At 30.4% G+C, this 26,819-nt stretch overlaps 2 protein-coding genes across 2 annotated transcripts in view; both read left to right on the top strand.

The window, feature by feature from the left end:
- LOC129906709 (uncharacterized) overlaps nucleotides 1–19,411 on the top strand; it is a 125,337-nt gene extending 105,926 nt beyond the window's left edge. The window contains exons 3-5 of the mRNA XM_055982595.1: nucleotides 14,174–15,585; nucleotides 15,695–16,518; nucleotides 17,461–19,411. Coding sequence (XP_055838570.1) covers nucleotides 14,524–15,585; nucleotides 15,695–16,518; nucleotides 17,461–18,574 — 3,000 coding nt within the window. The 5' untranslated portion in view covers nucleotides 14,174–14,523 and the 3' untranslated portion in view covers nucleotides 18,575–19,411. The remainder of the gene's footprint in view (nucleotides 1–14,173; nucleotides 15,586–15,694; nucleotides 16,519–17,460) is intronic.
- On the top strand, nucleotides 10,927–11,556 carry LOC129906712 (adult cuticle protein 1-like). The gene is made up of 2 exons (XM_055982597.1): nucleotides 10,927–11,076; nucleotides 11,130–11,556. Exons 1-2 carry the CDS (start codon nucleotides 11,071–11,073, stop codon nucleotides 11,442–11,444), a joined length of 321 nt encoding a protein of 106 aa, XP_055838572.1. The 5' UTR covers nucleotides 10,927–11,070; the 3' UTR covers nucleotides 11,445–11,556.
- Nucleotides 19,412–26,819: the final 7,408 nt, after the last annotated feature.

Below are 26,819 nucleotides of genomic sequence, written 5' to 3'. Positions count from 1 at the left end.
CTAGATATTATATGGTGCGAATAGAAAAAAATAAAAGTGATTTTTTTCTATTTTATCTTAAGAATATTTCATATATAAATCTTCTAAATATTTTCGTGTTTTACAACATATAATCTACTTGATGAAAATCCCTTAAATACAAATAAAATAAAAACAGGAAATTTAAATTTAGATATGAATACTTTTCATTTTTAGCCCTTTAGCCAATTTATTTTAGTGAAATAATAGATGGATTTATCCTTGGAATGAAAGCTTTGGACATTCTATAACTTACTTCAAAAGTCTAGAAAAATCTGATGTCCACGAGTCTTACTTTTCAAGGTCCAACTGAGACGTCCAAGTTCAGAAAATTTAAAAAAATGTTAAGTGTTTTAAACATCCAACATATTAGACCGAGAGCCGACAGCATATTTTGGCAGTTTTGATATAACTGAAATTCGAGTGTGCACATATCTAGATATGCACCACAGTATGTCAACGGAACAAGTCTGGCAGTGATCTTTTTCAGCTTTCCCTTGCCAGACGCATCCAAAGTGCAGCAAAAAATCAATTTTTGGCGTTTTGGTATAACCGAATAAATGATACACCAAAAAATCATAAAAAATCCCCTGATTTAAAAAATGTGGGTACCAGAAGTTTTTTTTAGCTTTCGGCCCCGCCAGACCGCTTTGAAGCATTTTGAAATGCATTTTTCTAATAAAAAACCTAATAGCTTATTTTCTGTTGGGTATAAACGTATGATGGTAATAAATTAAAATTCTATGTCTATTCCTGGTTTAGAAAATATAAGTTTAAGCCAGATATTTTTCAGCCTTCCCTCTGCCAGACGCCCTTAAAGGTTTCCCAAACAGGTTTTTCCATAGAAAAAACACCTAGTTTCTGTTTTTTTCTTATAAAATTGAAATAATATTTTTTTGTTTAGAGTAACCATATGATGGCCAAATATTAACTTTCTCTGCCTTTTCCTGATTTAGAAAATGTAAGTTTAAGCCAGTTTTGTTTCAGCCTACCCTCTGCCAGACGCCCTAAAAGGTATCTCAATAGTACGGGAAAGTTAGATTTTGCTATAATGGGGCATGGGGGTCTGGGAAAAAATCCGAAATGCATTTTGTCTTCAGGGATTAAAAGAGCATAAACCCAGGAATCGAAAGAGTCTAAAACCACATTTTGTACAACCGCACCAAGAATCATTTTGTTTGTCCCTATACAAAAAATTGCAATTTTTTTGAAGTTTTTTGCCTACAGATCGAATTTTATAAGAAAAAAACAGAAACTAGGTGTTATTTCTATGGAAAAACCTGTTTTTGAAACCTTTAAGGGCGTCTGGCAGAGGGAAGGCTGAAAAATATCTTTCTTAAACTTATATTTTTATGATTTTTTGGTGTATCATTTATTGGGGTAATACCTAGAAAAACGCCAAAAGTTGATTTTTGACTGCACTTTGGATGCGTCTGGCAGAGGGAAGGCTGAAAAATAGCTGGCTTAAAATTATATTTTCTAGACCTGGAATAGACATAGAATATTAATTTGTTACCATCATACGGTTATACCTAACAGAAAATAAGTAATCAGGGTTTTTATTAGAAAAATGCACTTAAAAATGCTTTAAAGCGGTCTGGCGGTGGGAAAGCTGAAAAAGAAACTTGCGGTACCCACAGATTCGAAATCAGGGGATTTTTTATGATTTTTTGGTGTATCATTTATTCGGTTATACCAAAACGCCAAAAATTGATTTTTTGCTGCACTTTGGATGCGTCTGGCAAGGGAAAGCTGAAAAAGATCACTGCCAGACTTGTTCCGTTGACATACTGTGGTGCATATCTAGATATGTGCACACTGGAATTTCGGTTATATCAAAACTGCCAAAATATGCTGCTGGCTCTTAGACTATAATGTTTTTACTAAAAAATGAATTATTAAAGAAATATTTTTGGAAAAAAATTATATTTATCAATAAATTAAAAATCCTTTTTTTTTTCAAAAATAATGTAGGTACATATTACATTAAAAAAAATTTTCTTTGAATATTTAGTTATTTTAATACTACTACTCGTAGATATTTACAAGGTGAGGCCCAACTGATTCACACTTCATTATCTTTACATCCGCATTTTAACAGATTTCTCATTTGTAATAGTGACATTAATATAATTAGGAGTAATTAAACGGGGGCTAAATCAATTAGTTTACTTTTTTTCCATCGCTATAATTTTTGCGTTAAGGCAGACACTTTTAAAATTGTGTGGAAATAAGAGAGTAAGTAACTTCGCTCCTTTGTGTTTATACTAATTTTATATTTTAAAATAAAAAATATATATAAACGGTCCTAAAAGGTTAGGTCAAAACTAGGACCTTGACGTAACCCCTAAGCCTTTGCAGCTAGGGGTTAAACAGATGAATTTATTTTCTTGAAACTTGATTTAGATAATTTTAAGGTAATTTTCCTGGCATTTTTTTTTTTTTTTTTTTTTTTCTAATATCTTCTTGTTAACGGGTATCTAAAATATATAATATTTTCTAGATAGTGCAATTTTTTTATACACTGAGGGAAAAAACGCAACGTAAAATGTAAAATGTTCAACGTTGATTTAATGTTGAAAAAATTAACATGAAACTTCTTCCAAATAAAATTAAAACAACGTAAGAAATTTTTTTATTTTTGTCGGACTTCAGCTTTTGTTGCATTTTTTCACTCTAACTAACTTTAAACTAACGATGTTCAACTTTGATTTTAAAATTTTCATCTTCAACGCAAAATAATTCCGAAAAATAGTTGAATCAACGTGGTTTTCGTTGATTTTAAGTTGTTTTTTCCCTCAGTGTAATAACTTTAACGATGATAAATTTGAGTACATGAAACTTTAGGATGGTTCAAATGAAACGGAATTTTTCCTTAAAAAATCGCGAAACGAATTAAAAGAAGGGAAGGTGGTAGCAGAATTTTTTTTTAAGGCAGTTAGCTACTGTAGAACTAAATAAATTTTCACAAAACGACATCTCTATAGTGCATCTCTTTACGTGTTTCGTAAGAAAATGGCACGTAGCGTAAATACGGGGACTATCCGTCCCGGTTTACCCGGGTCTGTCCCGTATTTCTATAGCTTGTCCCGGGTTTTTATTATAGAAACCCGGGACGTATGAGTGTCCCGTATTTTGAAATTTGTCCCGTGATTATCCCCTATTTGCAAATTAACTGATTTTTTTATTCAAAATTTTAATGAGGTACTTTGTAAGGAAAACAAGAAAATAGTGGATGGAAAATAAAAGTTTTTCTTATTTTCTGGATAAAAGCATTAAAAATATTTTTTAAAAGTTATTAACAGATCCTATTATAAAACCGTTTTCTTTATTTCTGACTTTCGTGTAAACGTTTAAATGATTTAACCGAAAATTTTCCATAAAAATTGTTAAATAAATCTAGACCTCAAAAAAGGAAAAATTATGAAAAGTCATATTTAAAAAAAAATTAGTTTTCAAAACTATCCAAAGAAGCATAAACAAAAGAGCTTGAAATATTTTTACTTGAAATTTGGTACACATTTTTAAAACTTTATTATAGACAAAAAATTTTATGGGCTTAAATAATCTGCAATAAAATATAAAAGCAATTTATTAACGTGAAAATTAAGGTGTACTAAATTTAAAGTAAAAATATTCAGCTTTTGAGAAAGTCCTTTCTCGACTATTTGGAGCAACTAGTTTTGATTTTACAAATTCGGCCCTGAATCTACTATCGTTAGTGCATACACATTAAATGAAATAGTATTCCTGACTTTTAAACTGATTTTGCATAGGTATTCAGAACTAAATTTTTTCAGACACACACACATTCGTACATAGTTAAAGTTACAAACTTGCAGAATGTTGCTATAGGTGACATTACAAAGTTATTATGTGCTTCCTTTGGCACACAATCGTATCGATACGTGACTAGATTTTAAACAGAGATTTATTTTGTCCTATTTGAGAGTTCTGAACCAGACTTCTGGCATCCAGAAGGAGATTATTTAAGTTTCCCCATCAGTTGAAGAGTTGAAGTCAATTTGCTCTTCTTAAGCATATTATCTACTGATGGCTACTATGAGATTGAATGGTGATGTTTTGGAATTTTCCAAGCACTGTTTACTTATTTTTTTTCTTGTCTGAAAGAAGAAAATGGGATTTTTAACCATTTTTGCTACTCTAGAAGATGATAGGATTCTGTGGTGGATTTTGAAATGTTTGAAATTGAGTTACTTCTCAGAAGTAGAGTTGGAAGAGCAAGGTTTTATGAAGCAATTTCAAAAGGTAATACCTGTGAAGCTACATTTAATTGGTTTAAAGGGAAAGTCAGTTATTTTACTTTTTCTCTTAGTGACTAACAAATGCAATCATCCTGAATGAGAAAGGATTTAACGATTAAATCATAAAAAAAAGTCATTCAATAAGACAATTTAACTTTACATTGACTTTTTTTAAAACTTCATTCTATTTGTGATTCTTAAATATGTAATTCAAAAGGATTTTTTGGAAAAATTCATTAGGCCATGCCTTAGGACGAATGATTCGTGTATTTTTTCATCTCTAAAGCAATTTAATTTATTTAATGACAAATCAAGCTCCTAGCCCAGTCATTTTTGTCATTTTTAAGCCCAATGTGCGGAAAAATTCCTAATGGGCTGAATTTTGGTATACAGCTTAATGACGGCTTTTTTATGAAGATGTGAAAAATCGACATTGATATCGTGTCCGCGTTAAGAGTTATAGGGGTCAAAAGGTCACAAAAACTGGTTTTTCACGATTTTCAGCAAAACGGTAAGTCTTATCAAAAAATTTTCAATGCAAGAATTGTAGACCAGATTATTATAAATAAAAAGTGTCATGACACTTTTTTTCCTAAGACCCACCGTTTCTTAGATATAACGATTCAAAAAGTTGAAGTTTAGTTGTAATCGTCATAATCCTATTCCTGAAAAAAACTCCTAACTGAAAAGTTCCTGAAATTTCATTATTTTTTTTAGCTTGAATTTCGTTCCTCAACTGTTAAGAATATGGGGAAACCAAAAAAAATGGAAATTTTCGCCATTTTTCCGATTGTTGCCCTTCTCCCGAAACCATTTCCCTGGGAATTTTTGTTTAGAATATGTCTGAAAATATACAGGGTGTGCAATAGAGAATGGACAACCCTAAAACGGCTTATAGCTACACTTATGATTGTTCTAAAAACAGATAGAAAAAAGTTCTATCGCAACCAGTTCATAAAATATGGACTTTTTTTCGTTCAGTGTATTTTAAATTTTATCATCTTATTTTTTCGTTCACTACAACCACGAATGAATGAATTTTATTTATTTCTTTTTTTTTATAATTTTCTACAATAATTGGATGAGTACATAAACACTCACTTTAAAAATTTCATAGCTATTGCACATTTTCGTTAAAAAAATTTTGAAATCTGTTTTTTGATGCAAAATGTAAAAAAAGTATTTTATGAAAAATTTTAAACACCTGTGGTATAAAATAAATCTATAGAAACCTAGGTGGCCAACTTTCTTAAAAATATTCTCCTTATACCAGAATATTTTTAAGAAAGTTGGCCACCTAGGTTTCTATAGATTTATTTTATACCACAGGTGTTTAAAATTTTTCATAAAATACTTTTTTTACATTTTGCATCAAAAAACAGATTTCAAAATTTGTTTTACGAAAATGTGCAATAGCTATGAAATTTTTAAAGTGTTTATGTACTCATCCAATTATTGTAGAAAATTATAAAAAAAAGAAATAAATAAAATTCATTCATTCGTGGTTGTAGTGAACGAAAACATAAGATGATAAAATTTAAAATACACTGAACGAAAAAAAGTCCATATTTTATGAACTGGTTGCGATAGAACTTTTTTCTATCTGTTTTTAGAACAATCATAAGTGTAGCTATAAGCCGTTTTAGGGTTGTCCATTCTCTATTGCACACCCTGTATATTTTTAGACATATTCTAAACAAAAATTCCCAGGGAAATGGTTTCGGGAGAAGGGCCCCAATCGGAAAAATGGCGAAAATTTCCATTTTTTTTTTGGTTTCCCCATATTCTTAACAGTTGAGGAACGAAATTCAAGCTAAAAAAATAATGAAATTTCAGGAACTTTTCAGTTAGGAGTTTTTTTTTCAGGAATAGGATTATGACGATTACAACTAAACTTCAACTTTTTGAATCGTTATACCTAAGAAACGGTGGGTCTTAGGAAAAAAAGTGTCATGACACTTTTTATATATAATAATCTGGTCTACAATTCTTGCATTGAAAATTTTTTGATAAGACTTACCGTTTTGCTGAAAATCGTGAAAAACCAGTTTTTGTGACCTTTTGACCCCTATAACTCTTAACGCGGACACGATATCAATGTCGATTTTTCACATCTTCATAACAAAGCCGTCATTAAGCTGTATACCAAAATTCAGCCCAGTAGGAATTTTAACGCAGATAAAACCTAAAATTACTGGACTATCCCATAAATGTAGGATATTAAAAATATATATTCTCCTAATAACTGTCTATTTTTCGATAGCAAGTGATTTGGTAGGTATATTAAAAAATAGGATATTCTGGGTCGGGATTTCAACAAGAAATCTCATAATTTGGGATTTATTATCGAATGAAAACTTTCTTAAACATTTTACAAACAATTTCAATTTTTTTTTAATCAAATATTTATTAATTGGCTAAATTGAAAAGGGTCGCATTCCTCTTCCAAATATTTGGATCTTTTTATTTCATTTAATCTGGGAGAGTCATTTTTTTTTAATAATATCTAGAAAAGGTTTTCATTTTGTAAAATTGTTTCTCATTTTAACTGTTTTAATAATACTTTCATAGACAAAAAAAAAATCAATTGAATATAACTCAAACTTTTTAACTAGTTGAATCCTTAGAAGGGAAATTTTATTAAGGACTGTATTTAACGAAACCTGTCATATAACCAAAATGAAAAAGCTCATTTTTCACAAACTAACGATTCTGATTTTTTTGTGATAAATCTCGTATCGAAGGGTTCATGGATTTTTTTAAACTTTGATTTTCTGTGTCGATTAACAAATTCCCAAAGAACGTTATAAGTACCTATTTCTCTTTTTTTTAGAATTTTTTTTTTAGAAAAAAAAAAATGGCTTCAATGATTTTTTTTTTTCTTTATTATAAAAGAAATAAAATTGCATTTTTTGATTAAAGGTCGAAATCACTTAAAAATATTAGTGGAGTAACAAAAGCTCAAAATATGGCCGAACAACTCTGATTTTGATGATCTTTATTTTCAAACGTCGGCAATTAAAAATACTTTAAAGTATATAGATTAAAAATAGACGCTTTTTGAAGATTTTTGTGAACAAAAATTTTTTTTTTAATTTTGCTTAAATTACATAAATTTACTAATGCCAAAAGATTGTCTAGGTAATTAGGAAAACAACTAGATATATGGAAGTGAAGGTCAATCTTCCATCGTTTAGGCGATAAATGCAGTTTTCTTACAAATTGAATATATGTTTGAAAACAACGGCAAGAACTAGGTACAATATTTGAATATAAATTTTTAAAAAGCTAAAAGCTTATTCATATTTGTAAAATTAAAATTTAGTAATTTGAAATTGATGATTTTTGAAAAAAGGTTATTAATCTCAGATTTTTGAAAAAAAAAAAAAAAAAATACCTATTTGAAAAATGTTAACATGTCATTTTTAAAACTTTCATTCGTAATTTCGTAATATAAAATGCATTTATTTTTCAAATTTATTAGGTCACATTTATTATGATTTGAAATTATAAAAGGAAATTTCAATTTATATTACAGTTTATGAAAAAAGTTTGAAAGTATTTCATTTTCGAAGAACTTTTTTTAATAGAAGTTTTGAAAAAAAATGTGGTTATTGTTTTTTTAAGTTCAACATTTGAATATAAAATGATTTTTTCTTTATTCAATAGCCCTCATTGTTGAAAGTTAAATAGCAAAAGATTAAAGTTCTTATTTTCCAAAGTCTTTGAGAAAATAAATTATTTCAATGCAAAAATTCAGTTTTTATAATATAATGAACTAGAAGTAATTTTTTTTTTTTTTCAAAACTGTATAACTGTTACCTTTTCCTCTTCGGAATTCATCTGATAATATTTATGACCAACATTTTTTTTTAAATAAATTCATATTTTACTACGAAACAGTTTGAAGAAAAGTCATTAAAAAAAATTATTGGCCTGGTCTTCGAAGGGCAAAAAGTACGGAAGCCATATTTGGCTTCGTATGCATTAAAGGGTTGTAAATCTACACAATTTGTTAAATTTTTTTGTTAGAAATTTTGTTTCTTTACATTGTTATTTTGCTTGGAAGCTATGTTTTGCTTCCGAAATGGAACCCCTTCGCCTTTAGAGACATTTTTAGGGGGAGGGGGGGCTCACCTATAATATTTTTTAATCATTTTATTACTTTTTAGTTTTGGTAAGATCTGGGAGTGGGTGACAATATTGGAGCAAGACTTACTTCGACAGTGAAAAGAATGTGAACCAGAAGAAATATTTGAAACGGACAAAAACAAATTGCTTTTCTCAGTTCCATGGCTTAAAATGAGAAAAATTTGAATTAATTCTTAATATTTTGTTTTTAAATGATAAATATTTATCTTTTGATATTTTTAATTGTATTCTTTACATAATCTGAATAGATAAAATTAGTAAAATTTCTTACCCCTTAATGCATACGAGGCCAAATTTGGCTTATAAACAAATTTCTTAAACAAATTAATTTAAACAAATTTTTTGAATGAAAACCGTTTTAAAACAACCCAAAGAACCCATAATTTTTTCGTCCGCTAATATTAATTTATGCTGTAGAGGGTTAATGGTACCTGCCATAGCAACGTTCTGACTTTCTTTGTAACGACTAAACTTATTTTAAATTTGTGTACAGAAGCATTTGAATAGCTGTAATATTTATATATTTTAAATTAAAATAGATATATTTTGATTTCTTAAGGGGGGGAAATCATTCTGGAAATTTTTATTTTTGCTTTAATTTTTTTTTGCCTAATAAATTCATTTATCAACCGAAGAAACTATTTTCACTGGTCTAAGCCTTAAATGAAGCCTCAAAAGCCCCTAGATAGTCCCAAAACCCATGCCCTACGAACTTACCACAGTACGAAGACGAAAACTTTAAAGACTTTTTCCTCGAAACGCGTTTTTTTCCGCGCCGTGCAACGTAACTAAAAAACTAATGAAGCTATCGACTTAAAATAAATTGCAAATTACTCTTTAATTTATTGGCCATTGCATGAACCTAAAAGTTCAATAAAATGTTTACAATAATAAAATAATAAATAAATAATAAAATATTTTTTTTAACAATTTGTTTATAAAAAAACATTGTTTTTTCGTTTTTTAGGTATCTAATTTTTATTTTACACTTTTTTTACTAAATTTAGGTTCATGCAATGCGTATAAATATATTTTATTGGAAAAAAAAATTCTTTTTTGATTTTAAATAGTTTCCTTGACTTCGGCATTGCACGGCGCAAACTCGAGGCGTCAACTTTAAATAGCTGTAGAGACGCCATTTTGTTTTTTTTGTACTTAAAAAAAATTGTATCAATTCTTCATAATGTCAATAATATCACATATTTTCCAAATTTCAATAAATGCTTTCAGTTTTCTAAAAAAATTATTGAAAAAGCTGTCGTCCAGAGGGATTTCCCCCCTTAAATATATTTAAATTTTGATTTTTTAAGTAGGTAGATTTCCATTTTTTTTTTTTTTTATCAATTTTTAGAAAACTACCCGACGAAATTTTTAAAAATTTTGTTTTAACTAAATTTTTAAGAACAATATTACATATTTTTTTTATTTACCTTTTTTTTTAACTGTGGACTGGGAACCAATTTTGATAATTATTGTTTTGTGTTCGATAGCTGGTGCCTGCAGTGTATCCATAAGAAAACCATAAATCCAAGTTTCGATCCATAGAGGTCGGTTTTTTTTTTTTGATAAAAATGAAAATCATTTTTTGAATTTTTAACTGAACGAGAAATTCATTCATTGAACTATTTAAAATATTTTATCGACATTTAATTTAAAATATTGAAAAAATCAAAATTAATTTGTTATAATTTAGAACTTCGTTATTTTGAACCTCTTTTCTAACTATAATTTTATAGTAAGTGTTTGTATAGTCCTTTTCTTCAGTTTGATAGTTTTATACAATTTCTTAATTTTTTATGATAAATATAATATTTAAGTTGATTTTTCGATTGTCGAGATTTGATTAAAACTACAAAATTTTTTTGACAAGAAACCAATAATTGCCATTAAAGCAAATAAAAAAATGCATTTTTTTTATAAAACTTAAACCAAGACAATGAAAATAACGTATAGCATACCTAAACATTAGTTGAAACTAAAATTTCAACATAAACAAAACACTCCTTCAGTTATCAATATTAGTTTTTCAGTTCGAGTGCAATAGAGAAAGCTGTATAGATTATAATAACATTCACCTAAATTCCAATGGTTCAATCAAATTATTACCTACAATTTTTTTCTTTTTAAACCATAAGCCTAATGAATGTTTGCGTTTAGCATAATCTCTTAATTCACTTCAAGCATCCAAACGCAAAAACACACAACATAGCTATTTCATATCCGTGTCTCATTATTATACTTAGTTGTACAATTTGCACGCAATAATTTAATTCAATTAATTTAATTAGTTTAACTGAGTGGCAATGTGGAATAAAAGTGAAATTAAACGAGTTTTTTGTTTGCTTTTCAACTTTAATCATCGAAACGCATTTATCAAATGTTTATAAATAAATTAATTAACTTTGATTACGTTTGCATATCAAACAAATTTATATTGAAAAATGGGCTCGTAAATAATGATAAGCTTACGCTAATAGGGAATATGTTTTGAGCTGTTAGAATGAAAATAGCCCTTGTTTAGGTTACAACTATATAAAGTATGATTTCAGTTGTTCGAAAGCATCAGTAGCGAGTTATTCGTCTTACACTTAGAACCTTTCTTCTTATTGAAAGTTACCACAATCAATCCAGCAACATGAAAGTTCGTATCTCAATTTTTATTTGAAGAAGTTTATTAAATTGTTTCTGTTATAGTTTGCCATTTTCGTCACAGTCGTGTTTGCCTTGGCCACAGTTGCTCAGTCCTCTGTTATTCCTGTTATTGCTGTAGGTGGCCCTGGATCTATTGCTGTTCAAGCTTCTGCTGTACATGGACCTCATGCAGCAGTTGCGGTTCAAACTATTCCTCATATTGTTGCTGTTCCAGCTGCAGTAGCTGTTGCTCCAGTTGTTGCTGGTCAAGCAACATATGTGGCCCAGAATCGAGGCGTTGTCCATGTTGCCCCATTGGATGGGCATGTTCAATCGGCTGTATCTCTTAACCTTCAAGCAGCTCCAGGAACAGTTTGAAATTTGATGAAATCTGAAAGCAAGGCCAACTCATTTTCGTGAAAAACAAATATTTTTTTTAAACTTTGAACTTTTTTATTACTCCCAATGTTTTCGAAGAATTACCATGCAAATTGCAAATAAAGCAAAGAAATATTTTTAAGATACAATTTGTTTTCTTACACTTTCTCCAAAATCTACCAAATAGCTACCAATATTTTTTCAAAGAGGTGTGTTGAAGGGTTCTTGAAAGTCTGATATAATTGTTAAATTATTTTAGGGTTTTGCAGGCTTAAGACTCATTTTTTACTTCCTTTATTAAAATTCGTGTTATTTATATAAACATTTTGATAAAAATAAAATTTTGAGCATTTAAAAATTGAATTATATGAAAACAAATTCAAAATAATGCAAAATATGTCCAAAAACAGGTCGGTATATAAAGTTTTTGTAAGATGGCTTATATATTGAACGAACTTAATCCACTCCAATCTGATCGTCTGTTGACAACGTTATCATTTATTTTTACCGACTTCCAAAAGGGAGGCGGTATTCAATTCGTCTGTATTTTTTTCTTTTTTTATAACCTCATAACTTTGGACGGAGTGAACCAATTTTGATATTTCTTTTTGTATTGGAAAGCAATTTCAATTTCGATCTATTTTAACTATGTAATGTGACAGAATGTATAGGAACTATGAAAAAACCATTAAACCCAGTTTTGGTCCATGGAAGTTAGTTTTGTTGAGAAACTAAAATCTACAAAAATGATTTTAAAAATGAAGTAGAAATTTAATTCAAATTTGGAGTGTTATTATTATTCAAGATAGGTTCAAAAAAAAAAACTTTTTTCAAAAATCACGAAAAACTATTTTTTTTTTTTTTTTTGATTTGCTTTGTTGTGGAATGCTAAAAAAACACGCTTACAATATTTGTATACTAAAAAAAATTGTTGATTTGATTTGTTTAGATAAATTCATTCGTCCACAATACCACACTCAAAATATCTCAAACAAAATTTAAAATTTTTTTCTTCGTCAATTTTTAGCCGATTTTCATAAAAGAATACATCGCATCGTTTGGTTTCAAAATTGATTTCATCTAAAATTATATTTTTTTTAACAGCTGGTTGTTAGTAAAACATATGCTTAAAACTGATTTTAAATGGTGAAAAAATTGAATTTTTGAAATGCATAAAACATTTTGGAAAATGTATAAAACAGTTAAAAAAATATATTATAATATAATATTTTTAAGCTCCAAACGATGAAAACTATAGATTTTTTCCCATAAACGTAACAAAAATTGAAAATCGTTAGGTAAATTGGTTTCTAAGAAAAAAAAATTTGTATGTAAAGGAATTTTCAAACATTTTACCAAACAAAACAAGATCTTCTTAGGAGATTAAAATTTTATATCAAAGACCAATTTAAGATATACAAATTGTAAAGTGCTTTCTGTCTATATTTCTATTTCTCTTTTAGCGGTTTTTGATGATTCTTTTATATGTAAATTTGAAAGTTTGTATTTTTTTTTTGATAAAAATGATTATTTAACTTAAAAACAAGACAACAAAACATTCATACGAACCCTTTTTTGAGATTAAATAAGCTTTTCCGTAGCTGATGCCATGTAGAAAATTCGTAATTTATAGCCAGAAAAAAATTTCGTTTTCGTCAAAATCGTTGATATCATTTTTAAGAAATTTACCAAATTAGTTAAACTCGTTAAAAATATTTTTTATTTCTTGCAACATTTTTTAACCTCTGCAAACCAGTAACATTAATAGACAACAGAAAATTCGAAAAATATCATAGCACTTCTGTATCTTCAACAATTTATTCGATTTAAATGCAATCAATACAATTGATGTACATTTTCAATAATTAATCAAGTTTGTTGTTCAGCTCTTTCGTTTCGTTTGCTTAATCCACGAAAAATACCTACTTTTTTTTATAATTAATTTATAGTTGACCGTTATTAACTTAATCTTTCATATTTTATAATAATGGATAAGATAAAAAAAAATTCCTCGTTGGGGTTAAATTCTCTTTAATATCTCATAACAACAAAATAGGTAGAGCAAAAATCACATTAAACGAAAACGAGAATAAGATATCGGTTATTTATAGCTCTCTTTATCTATCGCTATTGACATGATAGAGAAACAGTTAATATAATTGATGTGTTATAATGCCTTGTGCTCTAAATTGCAGGCAAAATATTAATTAAAATTAGTTAAAGTTTTCGGTTATACTCATGAATTTATTGGTTAAAATTCCATAACAAGTGGATAAGTTTTAATATTTTTTTTCCAAAAAGCCTATATCATTGACCAAAAACAATCCACTTTCATAGATTTTCATCAAAAGAGGTATATTGTTTTATATGAGAGGAATTTTTTTTTCCCTCAAATCTCTATCTATCTACTCGCCTAATCCAAAAGCCTTAATTCCCTCGCCAAACCATCAATTCTAATCAATTTACTGTCCCCCATTCGATTGAAATGTTTGTTAAATCCTTCTGTCACATCAAAATGAAATTTCCAACCACTTTTAGCCATTTTAAAATCTCAATATCCTTCTATTTCCTGGTCTGTTTCTGTCTGTTTTCTCTGTGACAAAATAAAAAAAAAAAAAAAACAAAATACATTCCAATTTGATCAACAAACATAAAATTCACATCCACACAGGAATAAAGAGAAAAGACAGACTAATCAATCTATATCTTTGTCATTTGTCTCTTTGCAGATTGCCATTGCTACTATACTCGATTGCCAAATGAAAATCAAATGAAAATTACGAATTCATTAAGCTGCCTAAGTGACATGATACCCGACAACGTCCCATCGAACTGCTACCAAAATCCACTTCTACTACTCCACTACGAAGCCAACAACTCTGCCGCCATCATCCGTCGTAGTTGTACTTGTTGTTGCTCCTCGGATATTCACAGATAGTTATGGCATGGACGGAGCATCATCCGACCGGCACGCATAACCATCGATATCTGCTCCACCAGCAGCAGCAACAACAACCGAACCACTCGTCCACCCAAATGTGGAGTAATCAATTCAACTTCTACAACAGCCTGATATGCCATGGCCCCAATAAATCGTCAATTAGCCACAACAGCCACAAGAAGTACCACCAATCTAACCACCAAAACAATAATAGAATCAGTAGCAGCAGAATCATCGTCGAACTCGAAACAACCAAACAGCCATCACCAGTGTAGACCAAAGAGGAATTCAAAATTTAGCCTAAGCTCCTCGTCGCTCCTCGTCCTAATGATGTACGCTGCCCTCTCTGGCCAATTAATGGCCGACTGCCCCAACCTGTGCGAGTGCAAGTGGAAAAGCGGCAAAGAGTCCGTTCTGTGCCTTAATGCGAATCTCTCTCATGTCCCGCAACGCCTTGACGCCGGCACCCAAGTGCTCGACCTCACTGGCAACGAAATCACCAGCATCCCACACGACACATTCGCCAATGCCAATCTCCTCAACCTGCAAAAGGTATTCATGGCCAAGTGCCGTTTGCGAACCATCGAACGGTTTGCGTTCCGCAAACTGAGCAATCTCGTCGAACTCGACCTGAGCTACAACCAGCTAACGGCTGTGCCGTCACAGTCTTTCGAATCCATTCCCGAGCTGAGGGAAATAAAACTAACTGGCAATCCAATTTACCGTGTGGCGGCCGAGGCCTTTGTCCGAGTGCCGCAATTAGTGAGACTGGAACTGAGTGATTGTAAGATAGGTGTGGTCGAGTCGAGGGCATTTGCCGGTCTCGAGGTGACCCTGGAATGGCTCAAATTGGATGGCAATCGACTGAATGACATACGTTCGAGTACGTTGACAGTGCTGAGCAATTTGCATGGCCTTGAATTGGCCCGAAATCAGTGGAATTGCTCGTGTGCCCTTCGACCTCTGAGGTCGTGGATGTTGCGCGAGAATATACCCTATGGGATACCACCCATCTGCAGGGCACCGCCCAGGTTGGCCGGGAAGACTTGGGACAAGATTGATTTGGATGATTTTGCGTGTGTGCCACAGATAATAGCAACAGACACTACAGCGCATGGGGTCGAAGGGCGTAATGTGACAATGAGTTGTTATGTTGAGGGTGTACCGGAGCCAAATGTACGATGGATGGTCAAGAATAGGGTGAGTTTTATACAGCTTCTCTCTCAAAACAATAAAGAAAAACTTTAAATTACTTCCTTGTGACTTTTTGAATGACTTTCAACTTCTTTCTTTTCATTTTTGTTTTCAGGTAATTGCAAACCTCTCTGGAGAATCATCACCACGAACATCCGCCACTACCCAAGGACGCAAAATGTATGTAGTCAATCTACTGCGGAATGCCTCCAATTTGACAATCCTAACCGCCGACATGCAGGATGCTGGCATTTACACGTGCGCTGCTGAAAACAAAGCTGGAAAGGTGGAAGCTAGTGTCACATTGGCAGTGTCACGTCGGCCGCCCGAGGCGCCACTCGGTGTAAAAATCATCCTGGTGTGCATCCTGATTGCTTTGCTCTTTGTCGTGGGTTCATCGTTCGCTGCCATTTGTTTTTGTTCGTTGAGGAAACGACGGAAGATGCGTCTGTGGAATACGCCAGCGGCTCGTACGGAGAGTTATGAGAAAATCGAAATGAGTGGCCGTGGTAACAATAAGCCATCACATGATATGAGACAGTTCCGTTTGTCACAGAGTACAGGAGACAGCAATGGCGGCGGTGGTGGTGATGAAAATGGTTGGCTGGGTCGACATATTGAGAATGGTGGGATTGCACTTGTGAATACAACGGCCGATGCAAGACGGAATGGAGAGTACCGAAACGTGCCGACTGATGACGATGGTACCGGATATGAGGATAGTGACAATAATGGATGTACGAGTTTTAGTTTGCCACTGCATCAAGGAGGACCATCGTCAAGGAAGGATGTTAGCGGTGGTGGTGGTGGTGGTTCTGGGAATACACAACGATGGATGGGTGTGACGTTGAAGAGTAGTCCGCAAGAAGTTAGGCGGAAAAACTCTTTGGGAGCGGATACAGATGCTGATCTACACATACCAAGGCTTATTGATATAAGGTTAGTTAAAAGGGTTCGTTATAGGAGTTATTTTTCGGGTTTCTTTTTGGTTTGACTGTTCTTTTTTGATTTTAATTGATTTTTGAAGATTCAGTGACCGAATTTTCCGCTTTCGATGAAATTCTTCTTTTTTGTTTTTAGACTTAACTTAATATTGCAAGATTCAGTGACCGAATTTTCCGCTTTTTTTATTTTAATTTATTTTTAACTATTTAAGGACTGAATTTTCCGCTTTTGCTAAAATTCTTCTTTTCTCTTTTTTGACTTTACTCTGTTTTGGAGGATTCAGTTACAAAATCTTCCACTTTTGCTGAAATTCTTTGTCTTTTCTCTTTTTTTTACTTAATATAATTTTGGAATTTGACCGAATTTTCCGCTTTTTTGACTTTACTTAATGAAATTCTCTTTTTTATTTCACTTAATTTTGGAAGATTCAGTTACCGAATTTTCAGTTTTTTTTAGTTTACTTAACTTTAGAAGATTCAAATACCGAATTTTCCGCTTTTGATGAAGTTCTTTTTTTTTATTTTTCTCTTTTATACTTTAACGCTTGTTTGACTTTACTTAATTTTGGATTATTCAGTGACCGAATTTTTCGCTTCTGCTGAAATTCTTCTTTTCTCTTGTTTGGCTTTACCTACTTATTTTGGAATATTCAGTAACCGAATTTTTCGCTTTTTTGACTTTACCTAATTTTAGATGATTCAATGACCGAATTGTCCGCTTTTACTGAAATTCTTCTTTTTTCTTTTCTCTTTCTTTGATTTTACTAAATTTTGTAAGATTGAATGACCGAATTTTCCGCTTTTTTTACTTTAATTAATTCTGGAGAGTACAATTAGCGAATCTTCCGCTTTTTCTGAAATTCTTCATCTTTCGATTATTCAGTGACCGAATTTTCCGCTATTTCTGAAATTCTTCTTTTTTCTTTTCTCTTTCCAGCTCTGTGCCAGAGACTGTAGCAAGTTCGATCTCAAGTCAAGTTGATGCAGCTGCACGCCTCTCAGCTGGCTACACATGGTCAGGTAAAAAAACCTCCCCTCTACTGGCAAAACCTTCAAACGTTGCAACGACTTACATTGGAGACGATGTCAACTCTTCTGTATTCTGTTCCTCACGAACGCCCGACGTAGATTTCTTCGACAGCAAGTATCCAGATCTCCTGGATATGTCAAAATACACCAATATCACATCGACACTGCCTACTTCGTCAATAGTAAGTACAACGAGTGCAATTGGTGGTGGCTTATGCACGTTACCAAGAAAGCTGAAAAATACGGGCAAGTACTTTAAAAATTCCTCCGATAGTCAGTCGCCATTGTTGGCTGATAATTCTAGCAAATATGGCAGCAGTACACTAGGCGATGCAACGTATCTTGGTGACTTTGCTCTAGGACGAAGGTTCTCTGCGGAGTCATGTTCGAATTACACAGGTGTTCGAACAACCAGTCAACGATCTAACAGCTATCTCAATCTCGTACAAAGTTCCAAGGCAGGTGGAGGAGGTCTACCACCACCGGTTAGTACTCATCGACGTAATCCCAGCCTGCCTTCGTCACCTGTACACGAGGCTTCGAGTACAGCTCATCATCAAAGATCGTTTAGTTCAGCGGCAACGCCACTTCTCGACTTTAGTAGCCTAACAAGTCGATCTGGGGGCGTGCCACCACCGCCGCTGCCACCATCAACCTCAACTGTGACAGCCTACGACTACCATGCGGCACAGCTGGAACGATTCCTGGAAGAATATCGAAATCTTCAGGACCAGTTGTGTAAAATGAAAGAAACCTGTGACACGATTCGAAAGAAGGAAGCACCCCTCCGAGGATCTATGGGTCATTCGGCACAATTTGCCGACCCAGTGATGTATAATGCTGCTTTAGCTAATAGCCCATTGGGTGGTGATTGTTTAACCCCGCCAAATCCTAAGACTGCAATGCTTAAGAATAAAGCAGTTTTACCGGGTCAGCCACCAGAACCGCCACCATATTGGCTCCATCGAAATGTTATGTTGAAACGATTAAATGACTCACAAACTGATATATTCAAAAGCTAACTTTTGGAGGAAGATGAAGATGTAGAAGATGAAAATGGGTTAGCATAAGTTAGTTAAAAAAAAAAATATAAGGTGCGTTTCTCTATAAAAAAAAATGTAGCTATTCTCCGTTAACAATGTTTTTAAAAAACAATTTTTCAACTTAAAGACAGAAAAAACCAAAAACACAGGACAGATTTATATTTATATATAAAGAGAGAATAATAAACTGAATTTAGTATAAAAACACAAGAAAAGAAAGAAAAAGAGACAGAGAGAGAACCCTCTTTAATTTATATATAAAATTTCCTCTTAAGCGTATTCTAAGAGAATAATCTCTCTTCAAGATGGCGTAGCTAAAAAAAAAATAAACACTGGTGGAAAGAGTGATGACGATGATGATGAAGTTAACTTAAGTCTTTCTTCGAATCTACACATAATCAATTAGATTATTATACAAATTAATAATTAAAAAAACAGAAAAATATATCTAAAAAAAACTTGAAAAGGTAACTGAAAAGTGATTGAAAGATAAAAGAGAAGAGAACAAAATATAAAAATATAAAGAGAAATGCTAAAATCAAAGATCATTTTATAGTGTAACTATATTGTAATTTTAGGGAAAAATTCAATTATAAGCATATTTAAGAAATTTAAAAATAAAATTAATAAAAAAAAGAACTATAGAAAAAACCAAATTTAATATAATAATATAAAAAAAAAAAATAAATGAGAGAGAGAAAGAGTTATAAATTTTTTGTACAATTTGGATATTGAGAGAATGAAATTTTAAAAATAAGAAAAGAAAAGAGTAAGGGTGGATTTTAAATGGCTTATGGGGCTTAATTTTTTACAAAATCTGTCTACATTTTTGAAATTACATCTATAATGCTCCTATAACATTTCTGGTAACTAAAAGTAAAAAAGAAAATTGAATTTTTAATCCAAATAATTATTAGTCATTTTGTCTGATATAACTTAAGATTAATTTAAACCATACGTTTTGAAATGTTTTGTAAGAACTATTGAAGATACTGTTCACAATTCACTTTGGGGGAGATAGTACATAATTCACTCGCTAAAGACTTTTATTGAAAAAGAAAATGGTTTTAAAGTTCTTAACGAATTCGTCATTCAATTAAAATTTTCACAGAAATGTTCGTTCTTGTTGATTCTCATGAAATTGTACGACCAAAATTTATTAAAAGTTCAGGATAACAAGAACTCAAATTATTTTGCGATTTAAATATATAAATGTAAATTAGTTAAAAATCGATTTTTCCAATTGCGAACGTAGGTAAAATTCGTTTTAGTGTTATTTCAGCTTGTGTAACGTGACAAAATAAGTTGGAGTACAAAAAGTGCATCTATATTCTATATGACAATATTAACAACTTCATTGGGTTCATATTTCGCTACAACTGATTCCCCGAAAAATAAAAAAAAACATAATCTATTCAATTAATATTGCAACAAAAAATATGAGATACTTCCTGATATTTGTTTGATAAAAAAGGGTATTAATAATATTCATTGGTGCGAAGTTCAAGCCTTGGCTTATGATTTTAGTTAACTGTTAAAAAAAATGTATTTTACGTACATTTATTTACATAGAATTATTTTTTTTTAATATTCTCAGCTTTTGTTTGACGAAAATTATTATTTGTTTAAAAAAAAACAAATAAATATTCGTCCTTTTTGGATTCAACTAAACTTGCCTAAAATGCTTAAATGTACCAAATGTTATAAATTTTTCTCAATAAATGGCCACCCAGATGAATTTTGACATTTAAAAACAAACGAACTAAAATTTTTTAACAGTAGTTAACACATTCATTTAATTTGATGGTTGTGTAATTTGACGCTAAAATTTTTTTTTTTTGTATAAAAAAAAATTAAAAAATAACACATTTTTTAATGAATCGACTAGTTCTTGACAGAGAATCACTTTTTCATGGAAATGATACTCTATGTCAATTCATCGCAAGCTGGATTTGAACCCACTACCTCTGGCATGATAGTCCATCACACTAATAATTGCGTAACACGATGGAACCAGATCTTAACAGAACTATACAAACGTTTTGCTGAGATAAAACTGAAACTCAATTAATTAAATTTTCAAGTTTTAATTAAGTCGTTACATAATTAACAATTATGGTTATTTAAAGCGTCATTTGCACTTAATTTATTATTTCAAGTAGGTATAGAATAATCGCTTTTTTTTTTGTTTTGAATACAATAATTATAATTATGACGCAAGAACGCAGTGTGATTTCAAAGATAAACTTGTCGTTTTGTAATGTTTTTTGAAATCAAATGAAACTGATAGGTATTTGAACGCATTTTTTTCACAAACAATGAAATCATTTTTCTTTGACTTCAGCACTTGTCCTGCCTAGTCTGCAATTCAAAAAACTGCTAAGAACCAAAACAAAAGCCCCATAACCATTTACAATCCACCCTTTCTATTAGAAACAACCAAAATGTTAAATAGAAAACTTTAAATAAAAAAAAAAATTTCGTCATAAAAACTTTCTAATATTTAAAATATAAAAAAAAACTAACTTGTTGGTTGTGTAAAAAGAAAAAAAAAATTATAAACTTGAAAGTAAAAATAAAAACTGAAAAGAAAAAAAAATTATAATCTCTCATATTGTAAAATATTTAAAAAAAAATTACTATTGTATAAAATCCCATTTCAAATTTTCACTATTTACCTATTAAAAATAAAAATTAAAAAAAAAAACGATCATGTAATAATAATAAAAATAAAAAAAAAAAATGATAACAAAATTGTTTTGTTAATAAAATAAAAATCAAATAATATTGGAAGACTTTGTCATTATTTTTTTTTTGTAATATTGTAAATTATTTCAGTGTCGAGAGAAGAGATGAAAAAAAAAACAACATCAGCTTTGGCAAAGATAAGATAAAAAAGAAATAGGAGTTTTTCTGTACACTCTGTTGTTGAAAATGACACTTTCAATAAAACGGAAAAGGCACCACCTAATCTTTTCAACAAGGTCAGGAAATTTGAATAATAGGCCACCATTTAAAACATCCTAAGTCACAAAAAAATCCATTGTAGGTACTGATTTTTAGGACCTAAAAACACATTGAAAAAATATGTTTATAATCCTGCACTGATTCAATCTTTAAACAACTAGAAAATCAACTACTAGAATCATTTTATCGACAAGATAAATACTTAAGTAAGTAAAAAATAGATTGAAATCATGAATTTCATTCGTTGAAACTTTGAAAGATATTAATTCAGTTTTTTTCCAATTATCACTAATTTGTGTTGAGCATTCAAGATTTGAATTAGAAGAATATCATATGCTAAAGCATTGGATCGTCCATCTTAATACTAAAATGAGTTTATATAAATTAAGAATAGCAAGGGACCGAGAACTGATCCCTGTGGAACTCCGTATTTTTTTTTTAATCTGAACTCACTAAAAGACCCCTTCACGCATATTTTTCGTTCCCTAAGATTTAAATAAGAGCAAAACCAATGAGTCAAATTTTCTCAAGTGGGCCACCTAAATCCGACTTCTCGAATTTGATACTTTTTTTGTATATATTGGAAGATTTTTATGTTAAAAATAATATTCCAAAGTATTTTTGAAAAATTTCAATTTTGTTAAATGTTATAAACAAATGAAATTTTTCAGGTCTTTTTGTTAAAATGGCTATATCTCAGTAATGAAATGATAATAATAAATAAAACTTGGTAAAAAAAATTAAAAAAAAAAAATACTTTTAAATGCATTACTTACTTACTTACTTACTTACTTACTTCTGGAGTATGTAGGAAAACCATTTTTCTTATATTCGATTTGAAATTTTATAAGCTTTCATTATCTGAAAGAAAATTTTAGTGCAATTCATAAGAAAAAAAGTTATGCATTTTTAAACTTTGCCGAATATTTATTTTTAATAGCACTTTTCAACAAAACTGAACTTTTTTTTTGCCACAAGAACCAAAATATACTTTTCTAGAGGTTTTTGAGGTGCTGAACTCGAATCCGAAGTCAGAAAAATTTGATTGGCCTCCGTTTTTGAAATATTACCGTTATAAAAAGCAAAAAAGCTTAATTTTGGCTGTTTTCGAGGTTATGTTTATATGTGGGATAATTCATTATAAACAAATTTGTAACGGTGTCTATGAGAACATATTTTTTTCTTTCAAAAGCTGTTTAAATCTTTTCGATATCTCTTTTATTGGCAGAGATATTTTTAATTAAGTAAGTCTTTGGCTCAAAAACAGCACTACCCAACTAACAATTTTACTTCCACAAGGATCTAACGAAGCTGTTTCGATTTTAGAAATATTGCTTGTATACGACCATAGAGAAGCCCATCTGGCCCACCCGAGAAGCTTGATAGGCCGTAGAAGAGTCATATGCAAGTTGATTGGAGAGACTCATTACATGTCTTTAATGCCTTATAGAAACAACCAACATTTGAAATTTGAAAATGTGTATTATTGTTGCAGGCTTTTATTTTTATTTAGAAGCTCTGAGCAGACTTGTGGAAGGATTGTGAAAGTCTAAACGAGGTATATCCCAAATAGAATAAAGAAAAAATAAATATTTTTTTTTATTTTTTTTTTTTTTTGTGTACACTTATACATTTTATTTTTTCATTTTCTTCTTTGTTTTCCATCTAGACAAGTCTTGCTTCTGAAATTAAATTTCCAAACACAATTATATTAAGAAAAAAACTTCTACTTACTTGACGCATTTTGCTGGATATGAACCTCGTACATCCTGATTGAAAGTCCGGCACCTTACCCATCGAGCTACTCAGTTATATAATAAAAGAGTTTCAAATTTGGACTAGTTGAAACCAGAACTTTCTAAGGGCTTCGACTTAATTCCTGATGAGTTGCACTATCTTAAAGAATATGGTGACCATTTGTGTTTTTTTTTTTTTCAAAGTTATTATTTTTGGTTAGGTATTTTCTGTTTTTTTTTATCTTGTAAAAAATTATTTAATAAAGACTTAATAATATTATATTCTGATTGTCAAACCATATCATTATTGAGAAGATGAAAGAGAATAACTTTTTACTCAAGAACAATTTTTCTGGAGCAGAAAAAAATATCTGAAAAATTCGGTTTTTTTAGACTTTAGAGGTTTCACCCGGATGCCGTCAACCCGCATTTTTCCGAAGCAGAAAAAAAATTTTTAATTTTTTTGGGCTTTTGGCTTTTTCTTAAAAATAAGAGAATTAACTTTGTTTTGAACTTAGGTAAAAAATCTAAAATGTCTATCAGTATTTTATAATTAAATAAGTGGAGAAGATTAAAACCTTGTTTTCCTTTCTTCTCTACTTACTTGAATATGAACTCCAAATTGGTCAGTAAACCATTTTTAATATCACTATTTTAAACCAATTACCGATATGAAAAGATTCACTTTTTTATTTTTTTCTTTATAACAATGAATAAAAAAACCAAAAATGGTCACCATAATGGCACTTATCCAAATATTTCTTATTCTCATGAGTTTGCCTGACAGTTTAAAAAATTTAGCTTGTACTCACTTTCACAGGGTTTCTAGAAATAAAATTAGTTCGATTAGGCAAACTTATAAAATTAAATGCTTTTTACAATGTTTTGCTTGTACTTAAAGGATCTCTACAAATATAAATAAATGTCCCCTAACTTCGCTTAGGCAAACATATAAAACTAAAAGCTTTTCGCGCATGCGCCTGAAATTGAACTTCTTTTTTTCTCATACAGAGATACAAAATAAACATTTATGTAAGTCGTTATATTTGAAAGTAATATAAAACATACTTTGTAATATTTTCAATCAAAAACAATGATTCAACAATTTTTTAATTCAAATATTAAAATGCAGTAACTATAACACATCTATTTTGTGGAATATTTGTTTGAAAAGGCAAAACCGTTTAATGCGGTTTATTTGAAATTCAACGTAATGTTTTTTTTTTTTTAATGAATATCACGACTCATATACCTACTATTGACATAATTTCGAAAATATAGAATTATAATAATAAATGCATTTAAGGCAATTGTATAAGTTGTAGGTACTTCTACCATACTTAAATACATATCTAAGTCATTTTTGAGTCTAATAATTTTCGAATTGGATAAAAAAAGTACAAAGCATTCATAAAGATTTTGTAAGCAGTTCTAATACAATTTCTTTTGCAAAGCCATTTAAAAGAAGTCAGTTATTGGCTTTTATTTCTTGTGCTTCTACAATGGAATTTCATGTGGCCGTATTGAAATTTAAACGAAATGTTTACATTAATGCTTGTAGAAATTTTTAGATTCCACTTCCACTAGGTTTCTAGGAAGCGGTTAACGAAAGTTAAGCCTCGAAAGTTTGAATTTTCGATTCACAAACTAAATACAAGCCCTGTAGAGATAATAGCTGCAAGAAATTAAAGATCCTAACCTCGTGGAAGTAAAATTGTTAGTTGAGTAGTGAACAAAATTTATCTTTTTTTTTTGCCACAAAAACTAAGATATATTTTTCTAGAGATTTTTGGGGTGCTGAATTTGAATCCGTGGTCCAAAAAATTCTATGAGCCTCCGTTCTGGAAATATTACCTTATAAAATGCAAAAAAAGCTTTTTTTATAACAGCTACGAATATATAAAAAAAAACGAAGGCTAGTAGAATATTTCTAACATCGGATTCGAGTTAACCAGTCTTTAAACCTTCAGAAAAATATATTTTGGATCTTTTGGCCAACATTTTGTGACCATTGACTTAAACTTTAGATAAAGTTAAGTGTGTCTTTGGCTTATTGACTGAAACTTAAGATATCTCGGCCAATAAAAGAGATATCCAAAATTTTTATTGTTGTGTGTACAATTGGTAATATGTGTACCAAGTTGTATTTATTTTTATCATTTCATTACTGAGATATAGCCATTTTAACAAAAAGACCTGAAAAATTTCATTTGTTTATAACTTTTAACAAAATTGAAATTTTTCAAAAATACTTTTGAATATTATTTTTAACATAAAAATCTTTCAATATATGCAAAAAAAGTATCAAATTCGAGAAGTCGGTTTTAGGTGGCCCACTTGAGAAAATTTGACTAAAATAGCTTCTGATGCCAGCACAATACAGTTTTTGAAGTAATAAGTCGTGGACATGGTTGACCATGACTAATGAAAGCTTAAGTTTATCCTAAATTTCACAAATATGATTAAAATTATTTGCCATGGTCAAAGGGTCATCAATTCTTACGCCATCAGTCTCCAAGCTATGAACTTTTGTAATCTGTTTATTTATACCTGAAGCTGAAATTAATAGAAAATTCAACTAAGCAGGCTTTAGATTTCAACAGTTTTCAGCAAACATCGAACGTTTTGACATTGACAGGTTTTTTTATACATTGATTTTGCATGGCCCTCAGACTAATAATACTTAAACCAATTATGCCAAGAATTTTCAAATGTTTTTAACTAAACAAAGGCAAATAAAAATTTGAAAAAAAAAAAAATGAAATTTGTGTAGATAACCCTTTTTCAGTATCTCCAATTAATCTAATACAGCTTTGTCCACTCAAAGTGGATTTTACTGTAAACTAAGCTCTTCACAAAACAAAACCTGCTAAAAATGTGTTGAATGAAAAATCAATTCTTGTTTGGAAACCACTTTTCACAAAATTTTTCAAGTTTTCACTAAAAATACACAAAAAACTTAAAAAAAAAATTAGTTTTTTCTCACTATAATGGTTCGATTAAAAAACAGTAGACATAGGATATAGCCACTTTATTTATAAAAAATAAAAATAAAAAATAAAAATCCTTATTGTATTTAAATCATGACCATGACCAAATACAACCAACTAACCCTATAAACGATTTTTATTTTTTGTGCATTAAACTTTTAAACAAGATAAACTCAATATAAAGCTGCATTTAATTCCATCGTCCTTTTTTTTCCTGTTTCAGTTTTTTTTTTTTTTTTGCATTAGATAAAATCCACAGACACAACAGTTAAAAAATCAACAACTACCTATCTGCAATTTATTTAAATTCCCTTTAAATATTCTGCTGATTTATGACCAAGCTTTATACAAATCCCATTCCCTATACAACATTGCATTTAGAGATACTCACACAAACACACACACACAAAAAACATCGTTTTGTTTGCCTCTTTTAGGCAAATTAGTAGTAAAACTCCTTACCAACAACAGTGCAACCAGGATAATCTGCTCCAATGCAAACTACTATTGTGATTCTGTCCTCATTGTCCG

Source organism: Episyrphus balteatus, chromosome 1, assembly GCF_945859705.1.
Source record: "Episyrphus balteatus chromosome 1, idEpiBalt1.1, whole genome shotgun sequence".
Classification (NCBI taxonomy): Eukaryota; Metazoa; Arthropoda; class Insecta; order Diptera; family Syrphidae; genus Episyrphus; species Episyrphus balteatus.
This window is presented reverse-complemented; position numbering and strand designations above follow the sequence as displayed.